Genomic DNA, 27,226 nt, shown 5'->3' on the forward strand with positions numbered 1-27,226 from the left:
TAAAAAATGACCCCCTCTTAATAAGAATCACAAACTGAAGTGTAGGAAAATACATGAAGACTTACTTTACAGGCTTTATAGACGGACAGATTGAGAGTGACTCTTAAAGGACCAGCACCACATCCTCTTGCAAGTTCATTTTTAGTCCATCTCTGCAAACGGACTTCAGGGTAGGAGATGGACTAAAAATGAACTCCCAAAACGTACTGCCAGATTCTGGAAGATGAATTCTTCAAACAGTGGTACAAGAGGATGTGGTTCTGGTCCGTCAAGAGTCACTCTCAATCTGTCTGTCTATAAAGCCTATAAAAACAGTCTTCATGTATTTAACTACACTTCAGCTTGTGATTCTAATTAACAGAGAACCATATTTTTAGGATTCTTTACCTGACCTAAGTCTCTGAGATCCTGACACCTTGCTCTTCTGGAGACTCCAGGGGTCCTGATGGTTTCACACTTAATTCTTCACCATATTTCTTTAACATGTGTCTTTTCTTCTCCACCTGCTTTTGTCTGACCCTGCTGACCCAACGAGCATTTCACTGTCCAATGGTCATGCTTTAACTGCAAATGCATCCTTCTCATGGGCATTTCATAATGTGTGACTTTTCAGTCTGAGTTAAATCTCTTTTTTGGCTTATTTGATCTGTAAAAGAAAACATGCCTAATAATTAAATGTCGAAATGTGTATATTGCTAGTTGCTTAGTATCCATCCTTCTTGCTTCACGTACTTCAGGGGCGTACTTCAGAAATCTAAACGCTTTGATTTCCGAGAGCAATTTAGTTTCGGGCCACTGAACAACATGCTCCTTATTCTAATTTTGACATTTTATTCGCATGAATAAAAAAATTAATCGCACAACTGCCATAAATAAAGCGCCTCCCGCCATTGTTTTGAATGTGTGCGCTGACTAACCGTCTGAGGGCCAAACACGTCACTTCCTTACATCTACAAATAGCCGTTGAAATGGTCTATAAACATAACAGTTTTCTTGAATATATGAATGCATGTTTATTTAAACCAACATTACTGAGAGCACCTTAACATGAAGATAAAGAATATTACTTACCCTGAATGTGGCAAGACAAAAATGTGAAGGAGGTGGGGAGACAGTGGAAGATGATGCAAAAACTATTACATGAAAAAAGAAATAATAATAATATATTACTCATAAACATTAAAGTACTCAACATTACAAATGTTGTATGCATGCTGCAATTTATGCTATCGTGAATATCAAAGGAGAAAAGACCAAATATGAGTGAGATGTCTGTACAAATTCAAATGTTTTCAGTTCCAACAGTGATTATTAATTAATTTAATGTTATGACGAAACTGCCAAATCAGAAATGCAGAATTCCATTCTATAAATTAATTAATTAATTAATAAAAAAAAATAAGAATTGTCCCTTTAATGACTTCATTAAGACATTACCAACATGCTGCATGATGTTGCCTTTGATTGATCTAAACCCAAATACTGAGAGGTATCTGATAGTCAGTCAAAATATATACTCACAAAGCAAAGCCAAAGACGCTCTCGTGGTGTGGCTCTTAAAAGAGCCTTTGGGGTGTATGTAGCTGCTGTTGACAAAAGAGGGAAAAGGGAGAAAGGACCAAATATGAGTAAAATATGTCTGTACAAATTCAAATGTTTTCAGTTCCATCAGTGATTATTGATTAATTAATATGTTATGACGAAACTGGCAAATCAGAGATGCAGAATTCCATTCTAGTCTATTAATTAATTTATTTAAATAAGTATCCTTTTAATGTCTTCATTAAGATTATAACTTGCCACATAAAGTTGCTTTAATTGATATATTGATCAATTAGCATGTTATGATGAATCTGGCAAATCAGTAGGTTGACTTACAACAATCAGATGGCAATCAACACTGAGAAAAAAGAGAGAGAAGAGAATAAATTATTTGCATGGTATAAATTCTCAAAGTTTCTCAAAGGCTCTGATGAATACATAATCCACATTAAGATGCATTTAGAATAATAACAACAATACTACTACTACTACTACTACTAATAATAATAATGATAACTATTATTGTTATTATTGTTATAGTTGAACAAAATGAGAGATGATCTATTTCATTATAGAGGGTTTATGAGTCTCTCTCTCTCTCTCTCTCTCTCGGTGCCAGCGTGTGTGAGAGAGAGAGTGAGAGGGAGCTCACGCGCTCGCAGTCAAACCTGTGACAACGCAATATTTTCCATACAAATTAAAGATATTATGAAGCATAGTTGTATAACTTATCTATTTTCAATGAACGTTATCATGACAGATAACTCAAACGAAAGAGCGTCTCTCAAACGGAGCGTATTGGCTCCATTAGCAATGAAGTCGTCACACCGATGTAACCAACGTCTTCTCACTGACGTCACTCACTTCTAAAACTTGTCTGCCGCCATCTTGAGTAAGTTACCTGATTCACGTCAGTCGCAAAGGAACTAAAGTTAGCTAGCTATGCCTTCAATATGTTGTGCGGTGGGGTGCAACAACAAAAAAGGAGACCCCAAAATATTCTTTTACAGGTTACCTCAGGACGAAAAAAGACGCCATCAAGAGGGCAGACTGGACACCAACAGCAAACACTCGTCTGTGCAGTGCTCATTTTTTCTGTGGTGAGTGGATGTAAATAACGTTATATTGTTAATGAGCTAACGCTCGCTGTCGCGACCAGATGATTTAGCTACCCCTTGTGCTGACATATGCTAGAAAACAGCCAGAAGTTATAGATAGCCTAGCTGCGGTTTAAAAGTTTTAAAGAACACTTAACTTACCTTTCTGTGGCAAGGGGGGCGTGATATAAATTTAGCGAAGTCTATGACGGGAGATAGGATCGGGAGACAGCTGTGGGTCAAGTGCAAATGACCAACACCTGTGTCTTGTTTCAGTGTGTGGAGAGACCGCGCATTAGGGACAGGGATCGCTGTCAGAATTTGAATTTAAACTTTGTTGCTGCTGCGCTGTTTCGCTGTGCGCGACTTTGTTTCGTTGTTTCTTTTCGCAAAGAGACGGAAAATCGTTGTTTGTGTGAGATGTGGTACATTTACTGGAAAAAAGTCCAGTTTGTGTGAGATGTGGTACATTTACTGGAAGAAAGTCCAGTTTTTATAATAATGTAATGAGTTTCATCAGTGAAAAAAACGGCTGTTATTTTAATAGAGAAAAACGAACTGTTCCCTCAGACCGTTTGCGATTATAATTACTTACTATAATTACATTTCATTACTTTCTTTCTTCATAGTTTTAAATGTAATTTACTTTGTTGTCGAACCATACTTTTAAAAAGTAATTTAACGAAATCGGTTAAGTAAAAAGTAATTCACCTCAGGAAAACACAGTTGCTGGGACGTCACTCAAAGGGTACGTTAGGCAGGTGCGCGCGGTGGGCACAGACCCCAGCTTATATAGGCCCGCTGCCCGGTTTCGCGGGCTTGGCACGCGATTAATAACTTAAATATTGAGAGGGGAAAAAAATCTTAAAAAAAAAAAAATATATGTACATTTATATAATGACACACTGCGTTACCTTGGCATTAAACGTCAAAAAAATTGTGGGGTTTTCTAATACTGCAGCGTTTGGTTTTACTATACTTTATTCAAAGCAATGGTGTTACCAAAAATATGTCATATACTTTTTTTTCCCTTATTTTTCTTGCAGGTTTGAGAGTCCCACTTTGTTAAATATAATTGAGCAACCATAGGTGGCGATAAGCACGCGAGCAGGCATTGAGGCAATGGATGAAGATGAGCCAGCTAGCTGCGCTGAACGTGATCATTGTTGATGGTTGAGAGGTAAGCCTCGAGTCCAAGTTCTTGTGTGGTCTTGAGCTATCAGCGTATAATTTAAAGGCTATTTTTAGACAAAGACAACATTGGAAGACAGAATAAAAACACAAAAATATATTTGTAAAAAAATATATTTAAACACTGAAAACGCTTAATCTCTGACATTCATGAAAAACATCAACAGTCAACAAGTAATCTTGGAGAAATTCTGAAAAATATGCTTTTTATTGTAGTTATATTTCAACACTACCTAAACAGTGATCATTTCTGATATAGGGAGAAACAATTACAGAAACAATTATTAATAAAATGTGAACAATCATGAGTAGTTTAAGCTTTACTTCGTTCAGTTTTACTACCTGCTTGAAATAATCCATAAGTTTAAACATGTCAGACAAGTTCCAGGTGCATCCATATGTTTATTAGCTGTGTAAATATATTTGTTGTTGAATGAAGCTGTTGGTTCAGTAAATTTTGGTTGTGCATTTATTTAAAATAACAGTCAATTGGGTGAAGTTATTGTTGCCATTGTGTCAAAAACTCATGTTTGCCCTGTTGTGGAACGTCATCAATTATGTTAAAATGTAAAATCAAGAATTTAGAAGTGCAAGGGCACCCAAAAACTCATGTTTGCCCTGTTGTGGAATTAAAGTAGCCTGCCTTCATTTTACCTGAAGATTAGTTCATGAAAAAATGGTTTATTATTTGAATGTATAAGTCTGTAAACATCATACCTGTTTTCCCATCTTCTTTTCTAGTGAGATGTGCTTTGGGAAACCATCATTCTCTTCAATGGCTTCACAAAATTCCGACTGAAAATTTACTGAACAAAGAGTGAAGTAGCAAAGGTCAGTAACCTTTCACCTGTCGGTGTCCTTTTAATAATAAATGCTTTTAGAAAAGTGTAACCTGGTTACACTTTATTTTGATAGTCCACTTTAGACTTTCTACTTATTATAAGTAACTTTGTAACTACTCAATAATTTGCAACTACATGTCTTCTAACTCTCAGAATAGATAGGGTAGGTTTAGGGTTAGTAGCATAAGTTGACATATACTTGCAAAGTTTATGATAGTCAGTATGTTGTGGACCCATAAAAATGAAGTGTTAGAAGATATTAAGTCTACTAATACTCTAATGACTGCTAGTTGACATGTACTTGCAAAGTTAATTACTGTTAGTAGAATGTCTAAAGTGGACTATTGAAATAAAGTGTTACCTACAACCTTAGTGAAACTAATTCTGTTGTTGTTTTTTTAAATGACAAAATATGCATAAAACTCATACCTTTAAAATGTATTGTTAACTTTAAATAAAAGTAAGATATATTTGACAATTGAAGCTGAATGAATTTAAAAGTAATGTGCTATATATATTAGATCAATATTTGTTTTCCTTAATTTTATTCAACACTAACTTTATTCTCCTCTGGATTATAAATAATTAATTCTGTATAAAATAATACTACCATTACAAAGTTTGAGTTTCTTTTTCAATCTATGTATTTTGTAACGTAAAAATAAGCAGATTAAACAGATACAGTCATGGTCAGGATTAATGGCACCCCTGGTAAATATGATCAAAACTGGCTGTAAAAAAGAAATCTACATTGTTTACCCTCCTTACCCTTTCATTAAAAAAATTGCCAAAAATCGAACCTTTCGTTGAAGTAAAATAATTAAAAGTGGGGAGAAATTAAATTATGAAATAAATGTCTTTCTCCAAAACACGTTGGCCACAATTATTGATTCCCTGCAGTATACTTGCTTGTTATAAATAAATACATACATTTACTTTCTTACATTGTAATGATGTATTTAACATAATTAAGAATGATCTTAAGATATTATATTGTATGCTATATGTGTTGTGAATACACCCATGTTAAACATTAAAACTGACTTCCATTGCAAATCATAGGAGCACATAAGCATAAAATATAATTACATTAATAAACCTGTACAAAGACCTCCAAAAAATACTGTGCTTCTGGATTTACACGTTGTGTGTGTGTGTATGTATGTATATATATTTATATATATATATATATATATATATATATAGCTTGCAGCTATATTAATAAGTTGATTTTAAAACCCTTAAGGCTGAAAGAGACAGAAGTAATACTTACCTGATTGAGTATCTAAACCGAGTGGCAAAAAAAACTGTGGTTTTGGTTAACTGTCTCATTTTATTTAACTTGATTTAGTTGTTTTTTTAATACCAGCAAAATACTAATGGGCGTATGGATAAAACAATAGATATATACCATTTATCAGTGATTGTTAACAAGATATGAATGTTTATATGAAAGATGGAGTGGTGACTTAACAAATGACCACTCCACCCCTTTGAGTCTAAAACATGATGCTATGGTTCCCAGTCTTTATTTGTATGATTTACACTGATAGATTAATGCAATTCCTTTATGATCTTTTGTGTAGGTAAGGTTTTAAACTTCAGTTCAGTGATACTGAACAATAACTCTTCTGTGGTGTACGAGGAGAGGATGTACAAACTGCAAGTAATGATGGCGAGCCAACCCAGACTGTGGCTTTCATCTTTGTTTCAACTGTTCCTGCAAAGGCGACCTGTTACACAGCGGATTCTCTGTAAACTGATACCAAACAGTTGGAGTATCCGGATCTGTTTTTAACTGAACAAGGCATCGATTTCTTCCATTCTTCTACCAATTTTTTTTTTTTCTGAATTGGAAATCTTTTTTCTTCAACATCTTCCTGAACTGAATTGAATTGTATTCCACGACAAGAACAGAAATTAAATGGAATTTAAGTACCACACATTATAATTGTATTTTCATTTCATGTACAGCATAAATTTTGTGTATTGCTTGTCTGTCTAACAGTAAAGTGCTGACTTTTTTTATTTGAAACTTTTTTTTATTTTAAAACTTCATGACAACCTAAATCTGTCCTAATAGCATCACTGTTGTGTTGGAGAACACACATTATAACTTCCTTCAACTGTCGGTCATAGCGGGCTTGTGGGCATCTTCTGAAAAAAAAAAAAAATCTTAGAGAAATGTTGCAAAAAAGTATCCCATATAATTTCATTCTAGAAAGGCATTTATATAATATAATTGTATGTAGTCTTACAATTGATTCCACTTATGTTACAGTTATCAGGTGATGGATTCAGCACTGTAAAATTGTCAAGAAGTATCTGCAAATAAATATTAAGCACATTGTGATTCTGTGCATGAGGATAAACCTTTGTGAGGTGATATGTTTTTACCATATGCTTGTAAATTCTGTTTAAAAATAAAAGTGGTAACAGAACAGGGGCCTGTACCATGATGGCAGATGAACAAAGTGACTTGTTTTGTCAGACATGTGTCACTTCTCTCATCTCCTTGCATCTGATTGGTCCAATTTCAGTTTGCGATCTCTAATTCAGAACATAACCTGCAGGTATAGCAATGAACGCAGCTAGCCAAGCCACTTTCATGGCACAGGTTTGCTGCAAACTAAACTGAAACTTACCTGGCTAGCCAGCTAAACCGGCTTCATGGTACAGGCCCCTGATTCAACTCTTAAAATGACTGGTAATTTGCTAAGACCTGATCGCAATGTTGGGGGCCTTCAAGGAAAATGGTAAGGCAACACTAAAACATTGTGAATGACCATCTTTTGTGTCTGATACACTATTTAAAAAAAGAAACACTAAAAACGACTTTTTTGTCAATGTCAAATGTAATATAACTATTCATTTTGAGATCTGCTAAAGAAAAAAAAAGTTTTTGAAAGCGTTCTTTGAAATAATCTATGTTTATTTAATTATAGTTCTTGTTTTTAAAAGTAAATAAAAAAGAAAACAGGCTGCACAAATATTTAATTAACTAAAAAAGACTTTGCCAAATCAATGAGCGCCCTCTACTGACTGATAATGGTCATGTAATTAAGCATTTGATCACTGCTGTTAAAGCACAAAACATGTGCAACCTTTCAATTGGTTTAAGAAAAATAGAACCAAAAAATAACTTACAGGGAACATTCCCAGAACGTTCTCCATAGGTTATAAAAATATAACCTAAAAATAACCTACAGGGAACTTTCCCAGAATGTTCTCCTTAGGTTATAAAATTAAACCTAAAAATAACCTACAGGGAACGTTCCTAGAACGTTCTTGTTTGGTTCCCAAAAAAATAACCAAATGGGAACCATACGGGAACGTTAGGGGAACGTTCTGTGTTTGCTGGGATAATACGTTTAGCCAACGTAAATTTGTTCGTTCATGCAATTTTGATTGTCGTATTTTGCGAATACATATATTCTTGTCACAGCAACTGAAACAACTATTACTGTTGTTGAGATAATTCAGAGTTGAGATAATTTTTCTGTTTCCTGTATGTAAAAAGTTGAATTGGTAAAATAAAGTGTCAGCACACTATCCTTTTTATAGTGATTTTACGTCTATTTACAAATGACAAACATGGACTTATTCCTTTATCAGTTTATTGCAGTTGTAAACACATGCACATTGTTAGAATTGCATTAAGAGTGTAGTGAAATGTTATAGAAATCTTAAAGGGATAGTCACCCAGAAATTAAAAAATTCTGTCAACATTTACTCACCCTCATGTTGTTCCAAACCTATGTGAGTTTCTTTCCTCTGCTGAACACAAATGACGATATTTTAAAGAATGTTGGTAACCAGACAGTTGACAGCCCCAATTGACTTACATAGTAGGAAAAAACAATACGGATGGAAGTCAAAAGCTACTGTCAACTATCTAGTTACCAACATTATTTAAAATATCTTAATTTGCGTTCAGCAGAGGAAAGAAAGTCATACAGTTTGGAACAACATGAGGGTGAGTAAATGATGACAGATTTTTCTCATTTCATTTCCTTTTACTATCCATTTAATGAACAATTTAAACTAAAATGTAGACATGGAAATACTTGTCCAAATTTGCTTAAAATGCCTTTAGAAAAAATCACAGGCAAACAAGTCAGTCAATGCCAGATCCATAAACATTACATCGCAGCATTTTTTTTTAGACTTAACAGTTTTAATATTTGAAGGATTACCAATAAGAGAGTGCAGTGTGTTTCATTGTAAAAGAGCTTGACATTCTTGTCTATCTAGAATTAAGAACGGCTACAACAAAAAAGTATCCACAACACTGCAAGGCACAGTTTCTAAATATGAACATCTTTGGAGTAAAACTGTCCATTTTAAACATTGTATAAAATTGTAACCAATAGAATGCTTGGAAGCTTAATCAACAGGCACAAATTATGCCTCACCAACATCCATTTGTTTAAGGTGCATCCACATTCAAGATTTGGTATTGTTTGTCTTAGTTGGAGACAAGATATGCCACCAGTGTTAAATTTTCAATTAAGGCAGTTTGTTTTTTAGAGAAAGCACACGTTGGGTGCATCCAGACCCAAGCTCCATGAACAAATTTTGAATGGCATCAAACGTGTACTTGAGGTTTTTCGGATAGGAGAAGTTTAGAGCATAGAGAAGGCCAAACAGGTATGCCAGAGCAGTAGAGGGATCCGGGACATCTTCTAGAACAACAACCTCCTCCAGTACAACAGCAATGTTCTGGATCATTGGTGATGTTGTTTGGGTGTTGTCTTCCATCACACAGAGAATGCCAACAGAGACCCCTTTTGTCCCATCTTCAGTTTCCTGTGACACAAACACAATAAAAATATAATTTAGTTTAAAATTCAAGTTGTTAGTTTTATAAAAAAAAAAAAAAAAAAGAAAAAAAAGCAAGTGGTATTTTAATGTTTTAAAAGTATGAACACACTATTTCCAAATCTGAAAACGGTTTAAACTAGGGGTGTCCAATCCTGCTCTATGGGTCACTGTGCTGCTGAGTTTAGCTTTAACTCCAATTAAACATATCTGAACCAGATAATCAAGATTACTAGAAACTTCCAGGTAGGTTGGCGCTACACTCTGCAGGATATTGACCCTACAGGAGCAGGTTTGGACATCCCTGCTTTAAATGTTTAGTCTACCCAAAAATGAAAATTCCATCATCATTTACTCACCCTCATGTCAATCCAAACCCGTAAGACTTATGTTCATCTTCAAAAAAGAAATGAAGATATTTTAAATGAAATCAGAGCTTTCTTTCCCTCCATTGACAGCCTATGCCACTACCACTTTCAAGCCCCAGAAAGGTAGTAAAGACATCATTAAAGTAACCCATGTGACTCCAGTGCTTTAACCTCAATTTGAAAAGCGATGTGAGTGCTCTGTGTGTAAAAAACAAAAATGACATCTGTGGTAAGGGGGACGTGGTTCAGCGGAGTCTGCAACTGGAGAACAAGTCAGGAGATGAGCGGTGAGTAACTGGGTCAAGTACAAAATGAGTAACACCGGTTTCTGATTGCAGTAATTGGCATGGAAAGATAGTATAAAACTACACTGTTTTATCTGAGATGAGAGAGATAGATCATGGCGAACTCACGTGTGTGTCTGTCTATCAGCTGGACCTGGAAAATACATAAAGCTGTGATCTTGCTCTCGTCTTTGATAGCCAGTGTGCTTTTAAACCACATACCATTTTATACCTTGCCACAAACGTCTCACGTCTCACAAAATATAAATCTCCAATGCACTTTCATAAGATAACCATGTCGCATGTGTGTTATGTTGACGTGAGAGCAGATGCAAGCTTCGTTTATTAAATTATACATTGATGTTGCATTAGGTCTTGGTTTGTTTTCTAAAATTGGTGCTTCCAGGATGGGTGAGAACACTGCTCTTGCATCAAATCAACACGCATACATCATGGTGCTCTCGTGAACGTGGTTTGCCAGATATATATTTTTTGTAATTAAAGACATTTTTATTTATTTATTTTTCACATAAAGCATTAGCGTAACTTCACAAAATTGACGTTAAACCACTGTAGTCACACGGACTACTTCAATGTTTTTACTACCTTTCTGGGCCTTGAAAGTGGTAGTTGCGTAGCTGTCTCTCAGATTTTATTACAAATATCTTAATTTGTGTTTTGAAGATCAACAAAAGTCTTGCATGTTTGGAATGACTTGACAGTGAGTAATTCATGACAGAACTTGCATTTATGGGTGAACTAACCCTTTTAGCCTTTTAAAGTGTTTGATACATACTTTACACTTCTTGAATAGCTCTGTTGGGTTCTCACAAAGAAACACAGGAAGGCCTTCCAAAAGCAGGAGTCCTCCTGTGATTCACTATGTCTGTCGTCTTGATAAACATACAAAAGAAACAACCAAATCGCCAAAGTATGAAAACTGTATTTATCATCAGCCAAAGTAATATAGATCAAACCATCAAAACCCTGAAATTGAACTTACCCTTTCATCAAGTCTTTCTAGGAGTGCATCCATGTCCTGTCCAAAAGCTCATTTTCTGGCTCTGTAAAGTTTCAGGAGCTTAGGTGTGTACATTTCAGTGGCTGTCATGAAGACTCGCAGAACTTCTTTGTTTGTGATTCGGAAAAATTCCTCACAAATCTGTTCATAAACAATTTAATTGTATTAATGAAACTGTTTAAAAACAATGAGTACACATTATTTACTGTGATCTGAACACCTATTAAGAAAGCAAAAAATAAAAGATTATATAATTACCTGTTCTTGATAAAAGAGTGCAGGCCACCTCTCCTGAACATCTACAATCATTGGTTGCTCTTGGACCACTTCTTTTCTCCTGAGGGAAAATGTTAGTTCCATTTTTTCACTTATGGCTGCTGTGTTCCTTCTTGTCTTTTTTGTTTCTTCCACCAATGAAAGTCTTTGCTCTTCAAGTGAAGTGTCAGTGTAGTTGCAAGGATGTTCTGGGATATGATTGACTTCTCCACGCTTTGCCTTCTTCTGGGTGAAAGGATTTCCATCATCTTTTCGCTTTCTGTTCACACTGTCTTCATTGCAGCCTGCCACTTGTAACTTTCCCTGATAATTGTTTAGTTTGTTTGTAGTGCTTTCTTTTGCTGTCACAAAATTCAATAACCAATCACTTCAAGAGATAGATAGATCTAGTGAGAAGGAAACCAGTATAAATTATAGAGATTGCATGCAAAATGTGCCAATAGGATTACCAGCACAAAACCAAAAGTAAAATAGAAAAAAAAAAACATGAAACAGTGGTTTACCTTGAATTTAGAACCACTAACTTGAATAATAACCTGTGGCAACAGTGTAAAATTAGCCCGGAGCCAGACCCACCTCTCCTGCATCGGCATTTGCACTTCACACATGTATGCTCATGGGCGTGAATTGGAATCACAAACTTGGCTGCATTCGAGTCTTCAAGGCATTTTGAGGACAAAAGATTAAGTTAGTAACTTTAACAAATGTTACAGTATCCAATCTAGCTGTCCTCTAGTAAAAACATAGGTTTATTGGTCATTATCCGTGGATCAGGCAGCCCTGGCTGGTGTGACTGAGTGGAGGCGGGGCTAATTTGCGTCTTCATACACTGAACAAAATTATAAACGCAACACTTTTGTTTTTGCCCCCATTTTTCATGAGCTGAACTCAAAGATCGAAGACTTTTTCCATGTACACAAAAGGCCTATTTGTCTCAAATATTGTTCACAAATCTGTCTAAATCTGTGTTAGCATTTCTCCTTTGGCAGGGTTAATCCATCCACCTCACAGGTGTGGCATATCAAGATGCTGATTAGACAGCATGATTATTGCACAGGTGTGCCTTAGGCTGGGAACAATAAAAGGCCATTTTAAAATGTGCAGTTTTATCACACAGCACAATGCCACAGATGTCGCAAGTTTTGAGGGCACCTGCAATTGGCATGCTGACTTGTGTGGGTAAGCGGTTTGCTGATGTCAACGTTGTGAATCGAGTGGCCCATGGTGGCGGTGGGGTTATGGTATGGGCAAGCATATGTTATGGACAACGAACACAGGTGCATTTTATTGATGGCATTTTGAATGCACAGAGATACCGTGACGAGATCCTGAGGCCCATTGTTGTGTCATTCATCCACGACCATCACCTCGTGTTGCAGCATGATAATGCACGGCCCCATGGTGCAAGGATCTGTACACAATTCCTGGAAGCTGAAAACATCCCAGTTCTTGCATGGCCAGCATATTCGCCGGACATCTCACCCATTGAGCATGTTTGGGATGCTCTGGATCGGCGTATATGACAGCGTGTTCCAGTTCATGCCAATATCCAGCAACTTCGCACAGCCATTGAAGAGGAGTGGACCAAAATTCCACAGGCCACAATCAACAACCTGTGTTGCACTGTGTGAGGCAAATGCTAGTCACACCAGATACTGACTGCTTTTCGGACACCCCCCTAATCCCTCCAACCCCCTCCCGGACCCCCAATACAGTAAAACTGCACATTTTAGAGTGGCCTTTGCACCTGTGCAATAATCATGCTTTGTAATCAGCATCTTGATAACCCACACCTGTGAGGTGGATGGATTATCTCGGCAAAGGAGATAATCTTAATCGTCTTACCTGGGCTAAGGAGGAGAAGATCTGAACTGTTGCCCAGTGGTTCAAAGTCCTCTTTTTCAGATGAGAGCAATTTTTGTATTTCATTTGGAAACCAAGGTCCTAGAGTCTGGAGGAAGGGTGGAGAAGCTCATAGCCCAAGTTGCTTGAGGTCCAGTGTTAAGTTTCCACAGTATGTGATGATTTGGGGTGCAATGTCATCTTCTGGTGTTGTTCCATTGTGTTTTTGGAAAACCAAAGTCACTGCACCTGTTTAGCAAGAAATTTTGGAGCACTTCATGCTTCCTTCTGCTGACCAGCTTTTGAAGATGCTGATTTCATTTTCCAGCAGGATTTGGCACCTGCCCACACTGCTAAAAGCACCAAAAGTTGGTTAAATGACCATGGTGTTGGTGTGCTTGACTGGCCAGCAAACTCACCAGACCTGAACCCCAGAGAGAATCTATGGTGTATTGTCAAGAGGAAAATGAGAAACAAGAGACCAAACAATGCAGATGTGCTGAAGGCCACTGTCAAAGAAACTTGGGCTTCCATACCACCTCAGCAGTGCCACAAACTGATCACCTCCATGCAACGCGGAATTGAGGCAGTAATTAAAGCAAAAGGAGCCCCTACCAAGTATTGCGTACATGTCCAGTAAATGAAAATACTTTCCAGAAGGCCAACAATTTACTAAAAATGTTTTTTTTTTGGTCTTATGACGCATTTTAATTTGTTGAGATAGTGAATTGGTGGGTTTTTGTTAAATGTGAGCCAAAATCACAATTAAAAGAACCAAAGATTAAACTACATCAGTCTGTGTGCATTGAATTTATTTAATACACAAGTTTCACAATTTGAGTTAAATTACTGAAATAAATGAACTTTTCCACGACATTGTAATTTATTGAGATGCACCTGTATAAATGGAATAATCAGAGAAAATGTAGATCATACAGTATATATAGATCATATATATGTAGATCATGTTTTGACCATTTTGTATCTGATCGGGACAAAGTAGTCAGTGAGAGAGATGCCTTTACGGACACAGAAACATCTCTAGCAGTGTTGTCAACTGCTTTCAACTGAAAGTAGCTAAAACTGGTAGCTAAATGTCACTAAATGAAAACACAATGACAAATACAAAGATCAATACATAACAAATACAAATAAGAGAACAATATGATATAACTTGTCCAAGAAGTTTTTTTTTTTTGTCCCTAAACATTTGAAAAAAGTCTCAAAATCTAGCTACAAAATAGCTAAATTAGCAACACTGATCTCTAGCTGTGACCGATAAACTGTCGATCTGAATAGGTGTGTGTGTGTGTGTGTGTGTGTGTGTGTGTGTGTGTGTACAGTCGTATATATATATATTTGTGTGTGTGTGTGTCTGTTTGTTCTGTTTATTGAATGCAATTTCAATTATTCATATATTTACAGGTGAAAGAATATGACATCTGAATGTATTTTGATTGAAAATGCACACTTGTTTTTTTGTCAAAAATGTTGTATTTCTGATGAAACCTGTCTGCATTCAAATGGTGATAAAACATGAACACATGAAAGCCGAGGCTCTGTACTTTATTTTGATATCTAATATGTTCTTATAGCAGAAAATATTCTGATGGCCTTCAAATTTAGGTGAAAATCATGGCGGGGAAAGAGATAATGCCGAATGTGAGTATAACAAAAATAGAGTTTTTGTTTGACCTTTATAAAGGGTTTATAAATGACTAATTCATTTACAAATGCATTATAAATCATTGATAAGGAGTTACAAATGAATGAATAAAAGGGTGATTTTGATACAATACATGCCAAATAGTGAGACATAATACGACCTATGAGAGAGTCTAGTATGAATGAGTTTGGTAGATGTATTACTGCTGAATCATGGAAGGATGTAAATGTAGTAACAGGTACTAACGAAAAAGCTAATGCCTTTTATAATACTATCTTGCCTGAAATTGACCGACGTTTCCCATGAAGACAGTAAAAATGTATCCCTTGGATAAACCATGGATCACTCCAAAGATCAAGTGTTTAATCTGCCTTAATCTGATAAGCCTTCAAGATCGGGAAATCAAGTGCTCTATCAAAGTTCTACAGGAATAACATTCAAAGGGAAATACATGTGGCATAAAAGGAAGTCTGACAGGGGTGGGAGAAAAAATAGATTCTCCGTTGCATCGTGATTCTCTCTTCCAATGATTCTGAATCGATTCTGAGCTTGTTTTTTTCCTCATACATGGCATGTGTGCACATTATACAATAAAGCTGCTGCGCTTATCTATAGTGTATGCGCTGTGAGACGCGTGCGCATTGCTGGACAGTGTGTGCTTCCACCTGCTGTTATTTCAGCGTTTTACTTTACAGTTGCTTTCATTTATGCCGTTTGGAATGCAGTACATATTAGATGCACGAAACTTGCGTACTGACAGACTTTCACGTACGCTTTATGTATTGTCCTGAAGCTCGCGGCTACAGTTAAATGCACTTGCATGTCCAAATACTTGTATACAAAATTGATGTAAACAGTTATGTTTTCAGAGCAAGACAAAACATTTGATATGTTGAATTAGATCTGTGCATTAGTGTGAATGCAGCCTAGTAAAGCTGACACTATCTATGATCCCACTGAATGGTATGTGTAAGTACAAATGTGTAACAGGACACTGGTAACAACACTAAAGTTGTGTTGGGAACTTTATGATGTTGACCCAAAATTATTTTAGAGGCTGTATCTTGGTCAAATTTTATCCAAGCGTTAGGGTTGGGTACCGAAAACCGAACCAAATCAGAACTCAGATTTCGGTGCCTCATTTCGGTGCCTCTTAAATAACTGAGCGATCAATTGAAATATTTGTCCTGGTTCTCCGAAATGTACGCAAGAAGCATGGGCGTCGCTGGCTTTTTAGCGGGGCTATAGCTCCATAAACTGCACACAACTTCGCGATCGCCTCAGAGTCAGTCCCCTTAAATTTCATATGAAAATGGCTGCAGACCTGTCTCCCCCCCGTCTTTCAGCGCGCTCTTCAATCCGCAGACCGTGGCCGAGCAGCACGAGCAGACTCAAACACAAACAGAAGACACAAGGTGTTTTTAAGGATAGATTGTTAGAATATCTGTATCTGTGCAGTTCTTTGTCATACAGTTTACAGAAGGTCACGAGGGAGCAATCGGTTTCCCATCTGTTGTCAAGTTTTCACTCCGTTCACCGCTCATCACACCACAGCTGTTCCCTCCAGCAACAATCTAGCCCTTAACACATTCTTTAATTATACTTATTTAAATATAATTAATTTAATTATACTTACTTTATACATACGCTACTGTGCAAGAGTCTTAGGCACGTTAGTATTTTCACACCAAAGAATGGTGTTCGGCCAGTTATTCGTATCTTTTGCTGTAGTGTGTCTGTTCGCTGTAGAGACATTAAAGCCCCTTTCACACTGCACGTAGGACCCGGAAAATTGCCGGAACATTGCCAGGTCGCCTTCTGTGTGAACGGAAACACGTCCCGGGCTTGATTCAGGGATTGAACCCGGGTTGGGGACCTAGTAACATTACCAGGTTCAGTCCCGGAACAGCGCTGGGTGAACAAAAGCCAGAACTAATGCCGTAACGGATGTGTCATAGTGATGACGTAGTTATCGTGCGACTCTTTGAGCAGGTGTTTTCAATAATACAACCCATTGCCTGAAGAGCTAGTCTGTGTTTTAAACACAGAGAGTGGTGTTCGTATACAAAAGAAACTAAAATAAAACAAACAGAAATGTGCACAAACTGGACAGCAGCAGAGACCACGGAGCTCCTCAGTATCCGCGCAGAAGCTGAGATCATTCGCCAGCTCAGTGGAACGGTACGTGATGCGGTTGTGTATGAGCAAATAAAAAAAAATGCAACAGTGTGGTTTCACAATAAACAGGCCTTTCTACGATTTATGCTACAGCACATTGAGAAAAAAATTTCACCAAGTGCTAGATCATAATGGAAAGATCGGCAGTGGAAGATTAAACTGGCCTTTCTACGATTTATGCTACAGCATATGGGGAACAAGCCACTCGGCTAACCCAGTAGCGTTACTGGGCAGTATGGCATCGTCTCCGTGTAGGAATGAGGAACATGAGACATCAGCAGAACTTGATAATTCTGCCGTCGTAACCACTTCTTCTTATACCTCGGTGTTCACAGTTGTGTCCAGCTCGGAGACCGTTGAAGAAATTTCCAGGGAAAGCAATTCAGGTGAGTTACATAACTATGCTATTGTGTACCTTGCTGGACAAATTGTACTTTGTCTGCCATGTATCACATGATTACTTTGCCATGTATCACATGATCTCCTCCACCACCCCCTGCTAAAAAAGCCAGAAAACATCAGTCCAGGACTGATGTAATTGTGAAAGAGGTGAAGGACCTCTTTTTTGAAATGGACCGAGACTTTGAGAAGAGGGAACGTGTCCGTTTGGCAGAGCAGAGGGAGTATGAAAACCGACTGAGGAGGGAAGCGAGTCAGGCAAGGGAGGAAGGCAATGCTGCGCGACGCGATACAAGCAATGCCAAAATCGTTTTTTGCGGGAACAAGTCGTATGCTACCCAGCAACGCGTTATTTTGAGGCTGAAATCATAAGTCGTTCAACAACAAAGCACATCATCGTGTTAAAAGAGTTAATTGTAATCGTAGTCATAATACAGATAAAGTAGGATCGTGTTAAAAGAGTTAATTGTTATTGTATAGCAATCACAGAAGAATTTATAGTACTGCAGTTATAGCATTTATATAAAAACTACATTTTTTTAGTACAAATTATAAAGTATTTATATTTGTGCTTAATTATATAATGGCACTCTATTGCTTGCCTAGTATAGATTATTTTCTAACTGTTTGAACACTTGGTTTGGTGTTTAGTGTTGTTTATACCGTGTTAAACTTTTTTTTATAATTGCTCTGGTTTATTGTAAATGTCAACACATTTTTGATGTCTTTCTTATGTGCATCTTACTATTTGTTCTTCAACTAAACTTTTTCTTAATTTTTTTACATTGCTGAAATAAGAGTGCAAATACACAATATGACAAGTGGACAATGTAAACAGGCACAACACACTTTATAGTCTTTCCAAAATAAATATTTTTTTATTGAGAGTCGTTGACAATTTGTTTTTCATGCGTAATTTGTCAGCATTTGGTACAAATGGATGTGCATGTAACAGTGTAAACAAGTTAGAAGAGCGTCATCATAGCCTCCCTAATTGCTTGAGCATTACGCCCTCCCACTCCCTGGAAAACATCTTCCACTTGCTCTTGCAAAACATCTGTGATGTTCCAGTCAGGCAGAAACATTTCTTCGTGCATCTCACAAATATTGTGCAGAACACAACAAGCAGCAACAACATCTGACATCAGAGCGGTGTTGACATCGTTGCGCTTCAGTAAGCACCGCCAACGCCCTTTGAGTCGCCCGAAGGCATTCTCGATAACCATTCGTGCTGAGCTCAGTCGTTAGTTGTACAGCCATTGAGCATGGTGGTTTGTGAAACCCTTCATAAGCCAGTTCTTGAGGGGGTATGCAGCATCACCAATTAAATGGACAGGAACCTCGACTCCGTTCACAATCAATGAGTTCTGTTTAAAAGTAAAGAAAAAAATACAGCAAATTGATTGCACCAGCACATAATGGATACCCACGTTCAGCGAATCCATTTATAGTGTTTTGCAGAGCTTTGCCTCTGGGCAAGGAGATGAAACATTTGAAAAGCTTTCTCTTCAATGTCGCTGTAACTTTGTGAACCAGCGTACAAACAGTCGACAGCCCCACACCAAAAAGACAACTGGTATGCTACCCCTGGTGGTACACGCCAGGGGTAGCATACCACCAAAGAACAATAGCCAATCTACGGCGTGGTTCAAGGGGCTTTCTCCAGTTTGTAGACTTTCGTCTCAGGCTTCGCTCAACAAGCTAACAAGTTGCATCACGTGGTCCACCGAAAGACAGTGGTAAAGTTTTCGAGGACCAAAATCAGCCCCTTGAGGTCTTCGCGTGGAGCCGTGTCACAGAGGGTAGCTTTCTCCAATGGCGCCTCTTGTAGACTGCTTCTTCTATTGTCTCAGGCTTCGCTTCAACATTAAGAAGTCAATATCGAAAAGCATGTAGAAATTTGAGCAAGCATAAAAAACGTAGTCCATCAGCACCATGTTTACGAAAATTGCACTTCCGTTTTGCCTTTCCTTCTTTCTTGGCGCCAACCGTTTTCGACTCGTACATTACACGTCACATCCTGATGTCACGTGTCAACACCTTTTACGGGTTGTGTGTGAACGCACGCACATATTCCGGGTAATCACTGGCAGTGTGAAAGTGCAAAATCTAGCGACCCAGGTACAATTGCCGGGTCACATTACCCGTGTATTTTCCGGAATCGCAGTGTGAAAGGGGCTTAAGTTTGTCTCAGTTTCATCTGTTTCTTCATGTAATCACAGACGGATTCGATGATGGTGAGATCAGATCTCCATGTGGAGCACCGGCTGTTGTCAGACTGCTTGTGCATTCAAAAATCTCACTAGATTATTACTAAAATTAATGGCAAAATGAATGTTTGGAAATGCAAACTGATATTTCCTTCTGACACACTACAGAAAAAGAAAAAAAAAAATAACTGGCTTAAAACCCTTTTTTGGGATGAAAATACTAATGTGCCTACCACATGTACATAAATGAACAGTTGCTAGTGGTCAGCTGATTTGAGCAGCAGACAGAGCATCCAATGGCGAGAACATCCAAGGAGCGTGTGAATGCTATGGATTTATTTGAAATATTTTGAATGTTCTTTTATGTTAAGAACATCCAAGGATCGTGTGAATGCTATGGATTTATTTGAAATATTTTGAATGTTCTTTTATGTTATCCATAGTTTTTTTTATGGCCCCCCCTCCTTTTTTTTTTAAGTATCGGTTCAAGCACTGTTTAAGCACTGGTACCATTTTAAAAGTATCAAAATGGCACCGGTATCATAAAAAACCCAATCGATACCCAACCCTACCAAGCGATCAATTAAAACTTGGTAGGCTTGTCTATGGATCCTTGGGTCATACCAAATCTGTAAATGTCAATTTTGCCAGGATCAGATAAAATTTGTCATAAACTGCAATTTGCTGACATATCAGCACAATTTTTTTTTGTTGATGTTGAACTGATTTCAAAGAATTCAGTTTACCACTGGGACTTCATCAGCAACAGAGTGAGAAAGGGTGTGGGGAACAACAGCTCATTTACATTTAAAGACATGCACAACAATGGCATGTTTTTGCTGTATTTTAAGGTTAAATCACAGACACATTTTGGGGATGACCGAGTTATATTACATCTAGTAAAAAAAGGGGCAAAATAGGTTCCCTTTAATTCACAGTAAATTTGGCATCACAGAAAATGGAAGATAAGGACCAGAATGCATAGTTTTCTACAGTATATTACTATTTTAATGGAAAACAGTGTGCTACTGATGGGATTGCAACTGACATTTCAGGTCCGTCTGGTTTGTGAACAATGTGAACTCTTGTGTGCATTGTAAGATTTACTTTACATCTGAAGCTCTTTCCACACTGACCGCATACGAATGGGTTTTCTCTAGTGTGGTCTCTCAAATGCGTGTTCAATGTTGCTTTATATCTGAAGCTCTTTCCACACTGACCACATACAAACGGGTTTTCTACAGTGTGGTTTATTAAATGGGCGTTCAATGTTGCTTTATGTCTAAAACTCTTTCCACACTGTGAACATATGTAAGGCTTCTCTCCACAGTGATATGTCATGTGTTTTTTAAGAAGTTTTTTTGATTGAAACCTTTTCCACACTGAGAGCAGGTGAAAGGTCTCTCTGCATTATGAACATTCATGTGGTCTCTAAGGTGTCCCCTATTAGAGAAACTTTTTCCACATTGTTGGCAGGTGAACGGCTTCTCTCCAGTATGAATTCTCATGTGCCTGGTAAGGCTTCCTTTTGCAGTGAAACTCCTTCCACACTGTTTGCATGTAAAAGGCTTCTCTCCTTTGTGAATTCTCATATGGACTTCAAGGTATGCATGGCTAGAGAAAAACTTTCCACACTGAATGCAGGAGAGGCTTCTATTTTGTGTGGATGTCTTTTCAGTCAGTGAGCAACCAAAGGTTTTTTCTCCAGTTGTGAAATCTAAATTTTCATACAGATTTTCTTCTTTCTTTTCATTCAGTTCTTGACTCTCCTCTTTCAGCGGCATCAGGTCTAGGGTTAAAACAGAGAAATGAAAGTTAGTAATGACAAAAAACAACAGACATCAAAACAAGGCTGGGACACACCAAGCCGTTGGTCAACATCAGGCCATCAGTGAGCATCTGTCAGGCTCATGGGTTAAAGCAAAAAAAAATTCTTTTGACTTAAATTTTTTCCTAAGCCAAACCCCATTCCATAGCCATACCCATCACTCACTCAGTTTAAGAGCAGTGTTGTTGTTCTTGTAATTAGGAGCACTTGTCCTCCTAATTAAAAAAAAATTGAGGAGCACCTTCTAATCAATAATAAAAAATTCAGAACAAAAATTATCCCTCTTAATACGATGTTGACATTTGACTCAAACTGATTTACAGGGGCATTTTCTTTTTACCTTTGTAAATGCATTTTTCTAATTTTATTAAATGTATGCAGTGTTTCCTTTAGGATTTTTTCCAGCGGAGGTGGCAGGACTATTTCCCATGAACAACGCAAGAATCACCGGCACTCAGAATTGAGTTTATTTGAACTAAAAAATGACAAGTAAATAGTAAATAATAAAATAAGAACAAATAAATTAATGACAATCAATAGCAAAAACAATAAGATAAAAATTAAATTATCAAACCTGAAAAAATGTTTTTAAACCCCTCATTTTTTCCAATTGATGGAAATCCGTTGTAGCGACAGAACTTTAATCCATGCGGGCTAGTTTGTCTGGTGTTTCTCACATCAGCTCTCATCGGGATCAAGTCAATGGCAGTGTTGAACAAGCTAAATCAGCGTCTGGACCATCAGCATAATTAAGAACTGATTGGATACCTAGTTTCTCAAATGAGTCATTGCCAGAGAATTACAATGAATAATCTGCGATTATTAGAAGCTACAAGAATATCTTATCTTTTTTTAAACGATATATATTTTTTTTAATATATATAATATAATATATAATAACTGATATTCAAAATGTATATCAATATCTCATTTTCACATCATTAATTAAGATTTTCAGATTTGAGTGAACTAACCCTTTAAGTTATCAACATAACTGATATTCAAAATGGTTAGCAAGAGCTGCTTTGTATATCATTGTTTCAGTTTCTCCTTTTAAATGATTAATAAATACTATTAAAAGCTGCTGATATAGACAGCTACATTTCATGCAAGATCATTAAACACGTCTTAGTTTGCACTCGCCTTCAGTTAATTCTAGTTCTTTGAAGTCTTTCTCATATAGACTGCTGGACTTTAGTTAAGTTTGGTTGTCAACATTTTTTGGCCCAGGCACCACCCACACAAACCATGGTTTGTCGTGGTGGATCTGAGGGATTCTTATTTTCTCATATAGACTGTATAAGACCACAGGAAGTTCCTCAGGGTCACTTTTGGGAGCATAGTGTACCAGTTTTGAGAACTTCCATTCTGCCTGGCAGTAGCACCTTATATGTTCACAAAGTGCATTGATGCAATTATGGCTCTATTTACACTGCAAGGCTTAATGCACTGATTTGGTTTTTTGACAATACCTGATTTTTTGTCTTGTTAACTGTTATCGCATATCTGTGTTTACATTAATCTTGACCAACAAACTTATTCTATTTGCGATGACTTTACTATTGACATAATTGACCCTCGGGTACTGAATTAAAAGTACTTATATAGTTCACACTGAGTTGGACCATGAAGCATGTAATGTAGCTATATGTGAATGTAAACAGTCTGTAAAGTTGTATAGCTGAAAGTGCATCATGAATAAAGTTATTGGGCCTCATTCATGAAAGGCGAGCAGAGCTAATTTTTTAGTTCATGTTCATTTTGTACTAGAGAAAGATATAATGTGTTCACTTGCCGCTTGAACTGACCCTGATAGCACACGTACATCTTGGTAACATCTAGGGTAAACGTACCCATTGAGCACACTTCCATTTTTTAAATCAAATCATAAAATCAAAATAATTTATTATCCTACTTAATATCTTAAATTGATATGTTTGTTACTATATACCTCCTATAATTTCAAGTCAATCAGATCATTGCACGCTGAGATATGGGTCTCCATGTGTTCACACTGTTTGGCGGCCATTTTGAAAAATGTGCATTTTATAGATGTTTAAAACTTTATTTTGGGTGGGTTTCACTACTTATTGCAAAATTAAGAGATTAGTGCTTAGACTTTTGCATATTATAACCTGGAACTTGGATGTGGGAAATAATTACATTAGATCCAAAAGATTGTGTGCTACGCTAATATATTACTTCACAGACATTACTGGCTTGTGTTTTTACATCCATAATATTATAAACTGACAGTTTAAGGGTTATTGCTGGTCTGTGGTTTTACACTGCTGTTATTTTTAAAGATTTCATATTATTTTAAGGTGAGCTTAAAGGGTGCACTACTATGAAAAACAGTTTCAGTGTGACATCAACAAGAAAAAGTACAATTTCAAAGATATTGTCTATAATAGTTGTTCCAAATAAAATATGTATGAACTTAATACTAGGGTTGTGACGTGAGGAAATTTTTTCCACCAGTTAATCAGCATGTGACAACACTGGTAATACTGGTATCACTGTGTTGGGGGGGGTCGTCGTTTTGAGTTTTTCCTTCTTTTCCTTGCTTTCCGTCTGTTTTAAATAGCCTGTAATCGCTGTGTGCGTTTTACTTTCAGTTTTTCAAATTAGCAGCAATTCTGCATCAAGCAGTTGTTTTGTTTTTAGTTCGTTTGAGGTTTTTCCTCTCTCCCTCACTTTCCTTAAATAGCTTGTAAAAGCCCCATGCGTTTTTTACTTTCACTTTTAGCAGCAATTCAACATTCAATCAACAACAAAATACAACGTAGAACACAGAACTTTTATTAACAAAATAAAGAAAAATACATATACTATATGCCTAATATAAAATAACAAATAATTTTAAATAGGTATACAGAACTAAAAATCAGTAAACAATAAGGAACAAATAATTTAAAATGTATAACATTTATTAGCAAAACGAATAAGAAAGTTTGAAGGCAAAGATGGCATAGGCTACACCTTCATGTAAAACAATGAAAAAAAAAAAATACACAGTTTAGATAAAACTAGCAAAAACTGTGGAACCAAATAAATGAGAAATGGATGTTAAAAAAAAAAAACTTCCAATATATCACTTAGATTAATAGCAGAAGTCATCAGGGTTTTCAAAATCCAAAATATTTTTTTAAAAAACAGGCGCTTTTACATTTCGTTTTGAAACTCTTCCTCCATCATCTCGTCTTTTTCACCTCACTCTTCTCGTCAGTCAGCTCGACTCACTCTCATCACGTGATAAATCTGACTAGTGTTGCGCTACTATCGTTCGTTCGGTGTGCTGAATTGAACATTACTACAGAGGTTTTCAGATGTTTAATGAGGCTCAGAGGTGGCATGAGTGCAATTAAATTCATAAATTCATGTGGAGATTAATGTTTTAAATTTAATATTTCTGTATTCAGAATTTTATGATTTAAATATATAAAATCAATATCATATTTGCAAACTCCCTTAATAACTTGACCGCTAATCATAGATGACCGATAATTATAAAATGCTTAATTTCGGCGCCGATAATCGGTCGACCCCTACATTGAACGTCTATATTATACTTAATAAACAGACTTTAAATATAAACTGATGGTTGTCACTTTAGGTTTATCTTTATAAAATGGTTAATAACTTATTTTCACATCTTTAAGATAAAATCTAGATGCATGTAATGTTTATGCCCGAAGATGAAACAGGCATGTCGTCTCTACAAAGAAGAACCCATCAGAAACCTGTCGCATCTGTCCAGAAAAAAAAGCAACTAAAGGCTGGAATACACTACACGACTTTTAAAAAGTGAAAAATTTTTAAACTCCAGGCGTCATACACGTACAGACTCATAGTAGTATAATATTATTGTAAATAGTCACAAAGGAAAACTGGGCATCGTACACTAAACCACTGAGAATCATAAAATACAATACATAAAATCATACCCGATAAAATCAAACTCACAAACAAAAAAATCACAAACCATCAAAAAAATATCAAAGGTGTTTGATATCCTCCGGCTGGATAGATTCATAGTCTGAAGCTAAAAAATCTGTGACCATCAAACACTACATCAGCTAAAATCTACAGACTTTTTTTGATTGACTTTGTACCTTCAAATAAAATCTTTAATTATTCTTTAAAAAGGTTGTTTAAAATAAACAGTAATTTTTAATAAAACATGATGTGAGCTTAATGGGAACAGGTGTGTGGTTAAAGAGTACACAAACACAGCCATTAAGCACAGCCAGACTTTTTCCATTTATTGATGTATATTTTGATCAAAATGCTTTTGTCATTTAAAATAAAATGATGTATTTTTGTGTGAGAGATTAATATTTTTAACATAACTTCTTGTACTGAAAACAATATCTTGTGCAGTAAAAATGTCTCTTAATAGATACCTTTAACACTAATATGAACTATTAACACATTTACATCTACAAGACGTATTTTTAGGTTGTTTGCTCTTCTGCAATACGTCTATTGGATGTTTTCTTTTAGATATCAAACAGACGTCTATTAGATGTCTTTAAGGTGTTTATGATTTACCATGCATGTAAAAAACTATCATCATACAGACATCTGTCAGATGTTTGTAGACAGCAGATTCAATAAAAATGTCAAATATCTTAATGGAGCACTTGAACATCTCTCAACACACTTGTTATATTTGCAGGTCTAATCAGATCCGTCTGCACTCTCAGACCATTTAAATGTTTTAACACTTTTTTCAAATGTTGTTAATTTTACAGATGTTGTCTCAGACTGCTGCTAACATTAATATATAAATGTACATCTGTATCCAAACTCAAACTCGGTACTTTACTGTCAAAATGTCCATTTCTGTAAGACAAATTATGTCACAATATTAGTCATTGCATTTGGTGAAATATAATGGTTATATTGTGATTAAGATTAGTTTCTGTCCTCTCCTCCTCGACAGTTAACTAGTCAATATTTATTGCTATTCACATTCAGGTATGATAATAGAGTCGTACTTTTACAGACAAAAAGAACAAAGTAAATTATGCACAATTTATAAGTATATCTTAATGTATATTATTTTTCCTAATTCAGTCTATGATAATAACGTATGCCCAACTCAGAGTAGGATCTCCTCAGCTGCACTTGAAGCAGTGTTTGCTGCATGTCAAATAAAACCACTTTAATAATAACACTCATATGATATTCTTCAAAAATATTAATTTCTGTAGAGACTGATATTTTAATACGGATCAAATGAGTTCAGCTTTGAGAATGAAAACCAACCTGTTTGTTCCTCTGTATCTTCTTGTTTCAGTCTGAATGCTTCTTCAATCTTCACATCTTCAGTCTCCTCTTTAATAAAGGCCATCTTTATAATAATGTGTCATGAAGCTCAGCTGTTTCAGCAGCTTTTCTGTCTGTTTAAGACGAGAATCATTAACAGAGTGACAAATAAACCCAAACTGTCGAATAAAGCACATCAATAAGAAGTCCCTTGAATAGTTTCTCCATCATTTTCTTTAACTTTACATCGCTTGTAAATCTATCATTTAAAATTAACGGTTTACATATAATTATATATTTGAAATAGTTTAAAAACACAAACCTTCGTTGATCTGAATCACACACGCAGGAGCGCGGCGCAGCCTTATGACGTCACACCACCACACC

At 36.4% G+C, this 27,226-nt stretch overlaps 1 protein-coding gene and 1 long non-coding RNA gene across 3 annotated transcripts; one reads left to right on the forward strand and one right to left on the reverse strand.

Annotated features, from left to right (window-relative positions):
* The first annotated feature begins 1,550 nt into the window (after positions 1 to 1,550).
* Positions 1,551 to 7,025, forward strand: LOC109088063. Of its 2 annotated transcripts, XR_006154305.1 has the most exons (5): positions 1,551 to 2,434; positions 2,553 to 2,642; positions 3,686 to 3,819; positions 4,572 to 4,661; positions 6,259 to 7,025. It is a non-coding gene; the product is annotated as an uncharacterized LOC109088063 (long non-coding RNA). The 2 variants fall into 2 exon arrangements; XR_002017486.2 differs by having other exon boundaries at positions 2,051 to 2,642.
* A 13,702-nt stretch (positions 7,026 to 20,727) lies between these two features.
* On the reverse strand, positions 20,728 to 27,226 carry LOC122136669 (gastrula zinc finger protein XlCGF9.1-like). Its single transcript, XM_042721073.1, has 3 exons — positions 27,162 to 27,226; positions 26,840 to 26,973; positions 20,728 to 21,526 (listed from the first exon to the last, which is right to left on the reverse strand). The coding sequence occupies exons 2-3, from the start codon at positions 26,922 to 26,924 to the stop codon at positions 21,075 to 21,077; spliced, it is 537 nt and encodes a 178-aa protein (XP_042577007.1). The 5' UTR covers positions 26,925 to 26,973; positions 27,162 to 27,226; the 3' UTR covers positions 20,728 to 21,074.

This window comes from Cyprinus carpio, chromosome B3, assembly GCF_018340385.1.
Source record: "Cyprinus carpio isolate SPL01 chromosome B3, ASM1834038v1, whole genome shotgun sequence".
Classification (NCBI taxonomy): domain Eukaryota; kingdom Metazoa; phylum Chordata; class Actinopteri; order Cypriniformes; family Cyprinidae; genus Cyprinus; species Cyprinus carpio.